At 37.8% G+C, this 10,003-nt stretch overlaps 1 protein-coding gene across 2 annotated transcripts; it reads left to right on the top strand.

Annotated features, from left to right (window-relative positions):
- Positions 1-4,359: 4,359 nt before the first annotated feature.
- On the top strand, positions 4,360-9,724 carry LOC131316307 (B-box zinc finger protein 24-like). Of its 2 annotated transcripts, XR_009197068.1 has the most exons (4): positions 4,408-4,815; positions 8,452-8,757; positions 9,055-9,567; positions 9,660-9,724. XR_009197068.1 is itself a non-coding variant. In XM_058345633.1 (3 exons), the coding sequence occupies exons 1-3, from the start codon at positions 4,633-4,635 to the stop codon at positions 9,286-9,288; spliced, it is 723 nt and encodes a 240-aa protein (XP_058201616.1). In that variant the 5' UTR covers positions 4,360-4,632; the 3' UTR covers positions 9,289-9,682. The 2 variants fall into 2 exon arrangements, 1 of the variants encoding a protein (XP_058201616.1); XM_058345633.1 differs by having other exon boundaries at positions 4,360-4,815; positions 9,055-9,682.
- The last annotated feature ends 279 nt before the right edge of the window (positions 9,725-10,003 follow it).

Below are 10,003 nucleotides of genomic sequence, written 5' to 3'. Positions count from 1 at the left end.
ATGCAGCGGCTTCACGTGCCTCTTGAACGTAACCCTAATTCGTCAGAGAAACCCTTATCCTGCAAAACAGACAAGGAGTGAGCGCACCTTTGCCTCTCGTGGCAAAGGCCCTCCGATGCCTTTGTTAGTATTTCGTACTAATGATCAAACCCTAATTATCAGTAGGAAAGCAATAAGAATGCAGTGTATTGCGTACCTTTCACCTCTAGGTTTACCTCATATTTATAGATTTATGGATGCTTGCTGTCCAAGCATCCATGTTGCCATAGGATTCCTAACTCGTATAGGAAACCCAGGATATCAAGGAGTCTCGTTTCCTTTATCAGTTTATGGAAAAGAGTCCTTTTAGGAATCTTTTCCTTTAAGAGCCGAACATCCCATATTCGTTGGGTATCTTTCTCAGATCCTATATTCTTGGGATCTTTATCCCTTTATGGGATATGACTACTCTGGAACCTTCCAGAATGTTCCCTCAAATAGTACTTCTCTCTCTGTTCGGCCATCTCATGGCCGAACAGATGGCCTGGACCAATTACCTCACGTGTTACTGGTCCTGAGGAAATAATTTGAACCATATCCTTTGTAAGGAGCTTTCCTCCTGTTCGGCTCTCTCTTGCCGAACAAGTTTCTATGAACAGTGGCATCTCATGTCACTTTTCTTGTATTTGGTCCTAATAACATCTCATGTTATTGTACCGAGAATCGTACAACCTCTCTGGACTATTGACTTCTCATATCAGTGGTCCACAGTGCGTTGACCCTCAGTTGACCATGCTCGGGCTCATTTTGCACCTGTTCGGGAATACCTCCCTACAATTAGTATAACCAAAAGACAACGAGATCTCCATATGATTGCCAAAGAATTAAGTACCTCCGAGTGATCGAAGGCTACACCAAAACAAAGATCTCCAAAAGCCAAAGGTCCACCGAGCCCACTAAAGAAGAGCAGCCAAAGAACAAGCACAAATCTAACAAAGAACTGTTGTTCTACCAAGCACCCCCATAGGAACTATCCCCCCAAGGATCTAACTAGAAGTTCAACCCTAGTTGAGAGAGCTAAGCTATATTTATAACAAAAGAATCCTTACCGAAGATACGTATTGCCCAAATTGAGTTACTTGCACCGCAAGTCCTAAACCAACAACGCAATCCTCAAGAATAAATCAGAGTAAGTCCAAAACAAGTTTGAAATCAAACTTTGGAGCGTTGGCAATCTAGACGGACTTGACCACCGTCCAAATGGGAATTCTTGAGACCACTGGAGTTTTGCCAAACCAAGCGTTCGAACGTACGTTTACTCCAGTAGGAACGGTGCTCACCAAATCGAGGCGAAATCCCACACTTTGGAGAGGTATTACTCATTTAACCTGCCTAGAATCAGAGGCCCTAATTAACTTGCTCAACAAACTGGAACCATATTAACCGTGTGGTTAAAGGCATTGATCTCACATGCATTGACCAACTCCATGTGAGCCGCAGTGCCCTTTTTTTTTTAATTGCATGATTTAATTGCTAAGTTATAAGGGTAATTAAGCCATTTGACAAGTTTATTCTAATCCTTAGTCCAACAAACCAAACATAAAATACACGTGACAAGACATATTCAATCATCCAATCCCATGAACCCCAAAACATAGGACTCATGGTATTACATTCTAAAAAGGCTGCTGATTTTGCCACTATATTTTTTGTTTACGTTATTCCTCTACAAGTATATTTTTGCATCAAAAATACGCTTGTAGGGGAGTGGCGTTAACAAAAAAGGGAGTGGCAAAAATCATTTCCCTCTAAAAATAGTCCCAGGATAATTAGTTTCAAGATTGTCTCGAGAATACTAATTCCGCCCAATCAGGCTTCGTTCTAGAACACCTTTTTAAAAAATAAGTATTTATTTCACATTTTCAAATTCAAAAATAGTGTAAATAAAAAATAATTTTTGATTTTTTTTGCACCGTATAAAAGATCTCATTGTGATCTTTCAAAAAAGATCTTATTGAGATCTTTCAAAAAAGGTCCATATTGCATATTTTTAGATTTCAATAAGCCCATTATTTTAGAACTTGAAATTACCTTATTAAAAAATAAAAACTTATTTTCCGTTCCGGAACGGACCTCAGGCTTACGAAACAAACGAGGATGTATTCACTATAAAACTCGACAAGGAGAATAAAATGAATGGGTGGTGTCATAACCTTCAGACCCGGGCCGGATTCCATATAGAGAGAGCACAAAGGACTACTACTCCCAAGTATAATTGAACACTCATACTATGTTCCCTATGGGCCTCTAGAACCATACCAATCTCTCTATTTGGGCACGGTTCCCATCATTTTTTTTTAAATTATTATTCTCATTTTTTTTATCTATCTATATTCATTTACTACCCCAAAAACTAGATTGAAAAATTCTATAGGGCGGCTTCCTATAGGGCACCATGTGGGGTGTATCCAGACCGTCTATCTCGACAATCAATGGTTCAGATAAGATTATTATCTTCAACTATTAATAGGGCCCTATAGGACAGCCAGCCTTATAGGATCCCCAAAAACTTCCCTCAACCTCGACGCACAACTACGGTATACAATTGTCATTGTTCACACATCACATGTTGATTGATGGATTTCTCATAGTTGGTGCTGCTGCACATGCAGCCATATTTATGGTAAGAGACTATGATTCAACTACTCGTGTTCTTAGACATTGCGATGCAATCATATCACACTTCAACTGGGTATGTATATTTTTACGCTTTCACAGTTTGATTTGTATATATATTCATAATGATAACCATGAGTCCTTTAGGGCCTTCCCGGGATATGTTTTTAAATACCGCTATACAATTACAACCCGTCTTTTCTCGACGTGTGTCTTTTCTCGACGCACGTTTCTTCTAGGCCGTTATTTGTTGCTAACAAATGAATTCCTCAACTGCATTTGAAGTTAGGTACCAAAATTAAAGAGGGCCTAGTTTGGGACCAGATTCTCTCCTGTTAAAGTATGTAAGTCCAAAATACAGTAATTGAACTGGTGACCACTGGTGCTGTTGTATTGTTCACAGCCACAAATTGGGGCCACTATGCTGTCTCAACCATTCTCCGTCCTTTCGACGTGCAAATCTGGTCCAACCCAGCCTCCTCCCGTTGAGTGTTGATTTTTGTGAGTTCTTCGTCCCAGGCTCATAACTATAATGATTGAATCGTTCATTTTGTAAGAATTTCTTCAAATATATCATAAAAATGATGTTCAGTATACGCTAAATAATGTCTAATCGGAACATAGTTAGGCCCAGTTTCGGAACGCGAAATAAGTACTTATTTTTTAATAAGGCAATTTCAAGCTCAAAAATGATGGGTTTATTGAAATCTAAAAATATGCATTATGGATCTTGTTTGAAAGATTTCATTGAGATCTTTAATACGGTGTAAAAAATTTTGAAAAATTATTTTTTATTTATATTATTTTTGAGTTTAAAAATATAAAATAAGTACTTATTTTTTAAGAAGGTGTTCGGAAACGGGCTCTTAATTTTGTAATGAATGGGTCCAACATTTTATTTTGTAATGAATGGGTCCAATTTGGTGTGCGCAGTGTATTATTTTAAAATAAATTATTTACTGAACGTTATTTTTTTGCTGAACATTTTTTTTTTTTTAAAGAAATTGACAAGTTTTATAAAATCAACGATTTCAATAGTTATTGTGAGTCTAAAATAAGCTCATAAAAACTACGTTGGACAAGAATGGAGGGGAGAAAGACTACTGGGTATCAGGGCCGTTCAAAAGTATTTTGGATAGTTCAGATTTGTTCGGGTAAATTTTTATTATAAAATATTCAAAACACCGTTAAAAAATCTAAATCTAGACGGTCTAAAATACTTTTGGACAATTCAAATGCAAAAAAACTGTACCAAACTTGTCGATAACAGAAAGTCTAAGCTTCCCGACCAAAAATCCCGATCGGAATCCCGACGCCCCGCCGGGCACATTCCGGCCACCAGACGACCGATCCGAGCAGTCCAAAAATTCTAAAAAAAAAATCCGAGTGGGCTTATGCGGGAATAAACAGCATCCAACTTGTGTAGATGGCCGATCCAAACAATCCATTTTTCTTGGATCGGCCAAAATTGGAGTGTTTGGATCAGCCAAAAATGGAGTGCTTGGATCGGCCATTTTTTAAAATTTTTAGACGGCTCAAATCTGCCGTCTGGTAGCCGAAGTGTGCCCGACAGGGCATTGGGATTCCGATCGAGAATCCTCCCGTCGGGAACTGTAGTACCACTATGTCGATAATAACTATCCGAATGCAAAAAACTGTACGAATCTTGTCGGTAATAACTATCCGAATGCAAAAAACTGTACCAAACTTGTCGGTAATAACTGGACAGGATCCGACCTCCCACTTCACTCCCTCACTCTCAAATCCTCTCTGAGTCTTTTGTCGTTTCCCTCATTTTCTCTTTTCCTGTATCTCCTGCCTAGAAATTTTCAAGAAATATCATGGGAAAAAGGCTGTTCTACCTTCTCAATCAAATTCCTCAAATGGGTATCTCCTGAATCTCAATTCCTCAACTGGGTATCTCCTAAATCTCTCTCTCTCTCTCTCTCTCTCTCTCTCTAGAAGGCAGAAGGGGAGATGAAGATCCAGTGTGATGTGTGCGAGAAGGCGCCGGCGACGGTGATTTGCTGCGCAGATGAGGCGGCGCTGTGCGCGAAATGTGACGTGGAAGTTCATGCGGCGAACAAGCTTGCGAGCAAGCACCAGAGGCTTCTCCTTCAGTCCCTCTCCAACAAACTCCCTCCCTGTGATATTTGCCGAGTAATTATTCGACTTCTTCTCTGTATTATTTGCATGGTCTTGTTAGGTGTTCTTGTTTCTTCTTTTTCCAGTTGGCTGTTGATGATTTAAATATGTACCCTTGATCATTTAAATAAATAAATATAAATTTATATATATGTATGTATGTCAGTATATGCAACAACCAGGGCCGGCCCTATACTTTACTTCATTGACGGGACTTTCTAAATCTTCTTGCCATTAAACGTGAGAGGAATTTTTCAAGAAAAAGAAAAAGAAAGAAAGAGGAGGAATCCTAACCATTCAACTGATCATAATGATTATATATTAATAACATTCATGCAAATATACGAAATATACAAATATGGACATATAAGAATAAAAAATACAAATCAATTACATGAAATATTCATTGATAAATGTTTTCTTGTGATATTTGTGCATATTCCATATTTATTTCACGTTTCATATTTATTGTATATCTTAACTTTTGAATATTCTATATATATCACATCTTAACTTATGCCCGGGGCATTTGTTAGCATTTGCCTGTTATATAATATTCACCTTATGCTTCATTTAAGTTATTACTAGCTCAAACTAGTTAAAACTAACAAGAAAAATATATGGTTACAATAAATAGGTATATATTCTCAAAGATTTGGTTCCGAATATAATAAAAAATGCTTAGATAGGGTCCTGTGTTTCGAGTATGCCTAGAGCCTCTAATGGTTTACAAAAAAAAAAAAAAAAACCTACAGATTTCCATCATTTTAGATAATGTATAAATCAAATTCCATTAAACAAGCCCTCTGTTTACCTAAATGGCCCATTGCATAATGACTAAAGCCAAACTTGTGGCTTCAATGGAGGGGTTCGTTTAGGAATTGTCCTAGTTAATTCTTAAACAAAGTTGATTCTCCTATTTAGATCGGACTAATATGGACATTTGATAATAAAATATACAAATCAGTTACATGAAATACTCATTGATCAATGTTTCCTTGTGATATTTGTGCATATTTCATATTTATTCTACTTTCCATATTTATTGTACCGTAACTTGTGAATATTCTACATATATCACATCTTAACTTGTGCCCCGGGGGCACTTGTTAGCAAAACCGTATATAAAATGAACGGGATATCAAGTATTTTTGTCATTTTGAGTGAAAAGCCTAACAAACAACAAATTTGGGTAGTTGACCCAGCTGTTGTGTATGAGTTAGAGCATCTCTACCCTTTTCCCCCACTTTTACTTAAATTTGAGTAAAACCTTCATTTGGATATTTTTTTTAGGCATACCATACAAAGTATTGATGTTACCCAACCCCTTCCCAATCCATTAGCACAGGTATTGATTTCTTTTCTGTAGGAGCTGAAACCACAACCTCACTGCACTTAAGTGCGGCTACACAATCATCCGTTGGGCCAAGTGCCCTGGTTTCGTTTGATATGAAACATATGAAATACTCTAATGGACAAACCCCGATCCAAGAAGAAATTGGAGTAGAAAGGTTTATTGAGGGGATAGTTGGAACTATGAGGGAAAGAAATACTACTTTCAAAAAGTTGGGCAAAATTTTGGATCTCCTTTGTTTTGAGTTAAATTTTGAGTGAAACCCTGATTTGGATCTACTTTCAAGGAATTTTTACTCAAATTTTCGATTTGACTGAAAGAAGGGTAAAGGAGTGGAGATGCTCTTAGGCTATTCACAGTGGTATAATCGAAAGTCAATTATTTTTAAAGTTAGCAATATTTGTGCAAAAGATAGCTCACAATGGTAAATCAAACTTAGCAACATCCTTAAAAATAATCAAATTTTGGGCTTTGGATAACCAAAACTAACAACCTTTTTCAATAATCAAAATTTGTGGATTTCACACCACATAAGTTAACTAGTTTCAAATTTTGTATACACGCGTGTTTCAATTGGTATTTTTTTTTCTTCTCTTCTTCGCCTACTCTATATCTTCTTCACTTCACCTACAAACTATTTCTCTTTCTTTCCCTCAAAAAGTGAAGCTCATATCTCTCGATCATCTACAATTCAACCCATAATTGCTGGATTAAGGTATTTCACTCTTCTTTCCCGTTTTCTAATTTTTTCTCCCAAAAAAATTCATAATAGGAGAGAAGAAAGTCATTGATTTTTTCCCCAAAATTAAGAGAGGGAATCGATATATTTTTGCCAAAAAAAACGTAAATGGAAGGAAGTGAATGGTAGGAAACAGAGGGGGAGAGAGAGTGAAATTATAGTGGACCTTTATTTTGGTTATGGACTAAAAGTGACCATTGTGAAGCTCAATATTGTTAAGCTTAACAACCTCTTAAGTGAATAATTAAAAGCTGATGTGTCAACTTTTGGTTATCATTTTTTAATTATACAACTGTGGATGGCCTTATGGGGTATTCTTATGGAGAGAGAGCCATGTGTCTGGAGAACATGTGATGGTAAAAATGATACAAACAAGCCACAAATCAGGGAAATAAATACACATAATAGGGAATACGCATGCCAATAAAGGAAGACTCCCCATGGGTAAAGAAATAATCAATACTTGTCTAGTCTTTCCCAGGTTTGATCTTCTGACCTTCCAATTGAGGGTTTGTCCAACTGAGGCTTTTCCAGTTGGTTGGTGAGTAGGTTTACTTAGTAACATTTATTGGATCACATATTCAAAGGTTGAGGAAATATATCTCAAATGGTTTGTTTGAAACCAAGAAATTAGAGAGGGATTAAAGAGTCCCCAATCTGCGGATTTTATAATCAGGGTTTGATTAGAAGTTATGATTTTACATATCTTGATCTTTTATGCTTTGTTTGCAATCTAAGAAGAAAGGGTTACTCAAGAGTCCCTGAAGGCCTAAACCATTGATTAAAATCAGGTCATGTGTTACATTTTGATTCCTAAATCCTAATTATTATTTTCTCTGTCTTCCTCAGGGTCACTAGGAGCATTTAGCTCATGCGTTGTTTCTCTTTTGGTTGAGGTTCCTTAGAAAAAAGTTGTGGTATGTAGAATTTTCGACAGGTCGGCTATATTTTAGTGCGGAAAGGATTGTGAATCAGTAAGCCTGTATTTGGGTCTTGAATATGTTAAAAGGTAAATGCTCCCAGAGAAATCTTCTAAATTACAAGAAACCCAAATGAGGACAATCCCAAAACCAGCCATGCCATGTTATCACGTGGTTTCTAACTTTTTGTAGACTCGTGATGTGAAAAAGGGGAAAAATAGTGATTGGTACGTATCACTCTGGTGTTATACTGCTGGTTCCACGACAACAAAAATTAAGATCACTTCGAGCAAGGAGCAGCTCAAGGTGCAGATTGGATATTCCAAAAGAATATGATGGGACATGTTAGATAGTTATAAGATTACTTGCCACTAAAGCATCTTGATGGTGCATGAATGTTGTGTGGTTTGATTAGTCAGACCAGGTGAGGAAAATGCAGCTTCGCAATTAGCTTATCCAATAGTGCCTTGGTTCTAACTTATTGGTGGACAACATAATAAGAATCATTTGCCAAAGTTATGTGGTGTATGAAGAATTATGAATTTGGTGTTCTTCATTTAATTTATTAAACCACTCTCGATAGAGTTCTCATGTTAAAAACTGCTTATGTTCTTACGCTCTGTATCAATTTCATGTAGGAGAAGGCAGCTTTCATTTTCTGTGTGGAAGACAGGGCTCTCTTTTGTAAGGATTGTGATGAACTGGTCCATGCTGCTCGTAGCCTCTCAGCAAACCACCAGCGGTTTCTTGCCACCGGAATCCGAGTTGCTCTAAGTTCAACTTGCACAAAGGACAGTGAGAAGAGCTGCCAAGAGCCAAAGCCACCAAATCATAAAGTGCAAGCTGCCTTGAAAACCCCCACACATCAAGCTTCTAGCTTCACGTCCCCATCATGGGCTGTTGATGACTTGTTGCAGTTCTCAAATCTCGAATCCTCTGAGAAGGTAAGGATGTTATTATCGTATTAACATACACGCTTGATGCAGTATGTATAAATAGGCTCATTCTCATACCTTCAGTATAGATGATTAAAACAAAGGACACAAGAGATGGAATAGCTCGGAGGACTGGCTAGGAGGACTGCTATATTACAATTAATCATCAATTTTACTGAAGGTGTTGGTATAAGATATAAATCCAATCCTTCTGTTTTGGCACGATTGAACCAAGGAGAGGGGTCTTCAGAACTTCTTTAATTAAATACGAACTTCTTTAGTGAGTTTTGTATGTTGTGAATGCAGAAAGAACAAGTCGGGCTTGGAGATTTAGAATGGTCCACAGACGTTGAACTCTTTGGTGATCAAGTTCCTCGGGAGGCATTATCTCCAGTTGAAGTTCCTCAGCTTCCAGTATCACAGTTTAGCCATGGAACTTCATTCAAACCCAACAAGTACAACATGCCCCATAAGAAGCCTCGAATTGAAATCCCTTATCATGAGGATGAGGAGTATTTCACCGTTCCCGATCTAGGCTGAATCTAGACCTACTGAAGCTTCATAGTACTGAGGCAGCTCAGGAACTATCTAAATGAGTTGTCCATACAATCGTATATGCATGTGCAGGCAAGTATTTTGCAGGTCAGGGCGGGGTTGCATAAATCCAGAGCTAGAAGAGTTAATTCCATTGGCTTATGGTCAACTTTTGGATGTGATAAGGTTCTTTCATGTTGGATGTTGTGAGTTTGTTATCATGAATGGCACTTGACGCTCTCGGGTGTACCATACGTGCATAATCTGAGTTAAGACTGCATTCCTGTAAGTTATAACTTCTGTTTCAGACTTTCAGTGCATGTTGTTTGATCTTCTGTGTTAACCTTGAGCTTGTTGTGCGCTCTTTTGGCTATCAGGTTATATGTTAGTTTTTTGTTTCCTATTGGAGTGCCCCTAAATCAAGGTGATGCAGTTGTGAATTCGTAGTGTTACCGTCCATGTGAACGAGCTTTTTTGTTGTCGAACCGGTCATATTAGTTGGTGAACTAGATTATGTACTGGCTCGGAATTAGTATACGTATCGGTATCGGAAGCCCAAAAAGTAAACGTATCGGTATTGGAAGGCCAAAAGGGCCAAATTCTGGTGGTGGCCAAGAATCATAATATCAGCTAGAGGCTGAACTTTAGCTACTGAATTCATTGGGCATGTAATGAGTGAAAGTTGGCTGAGATGGCCACTGCCTATTATTCAGAACCAAAC

This window comes from Rhododendron vialii, chromosome 2a (genome assembly GCF_030253575.1).
Source record: "Rhododendron vialii isolate Sample 1 chromosome 2a, ASM3025357v1".
Lineage (NCBI taxonomy): Eukaryota > Viridiplantae > Streptophyta > Magnoliopsida > Ericales > Ericaceae > Rhododendron > Rhododendron vialii.
The sequence above is the reverse complement of the archived record's forward strand: the minus strand, read 5'-3'. Positions and strand labels throughout refer to the sequence as shown.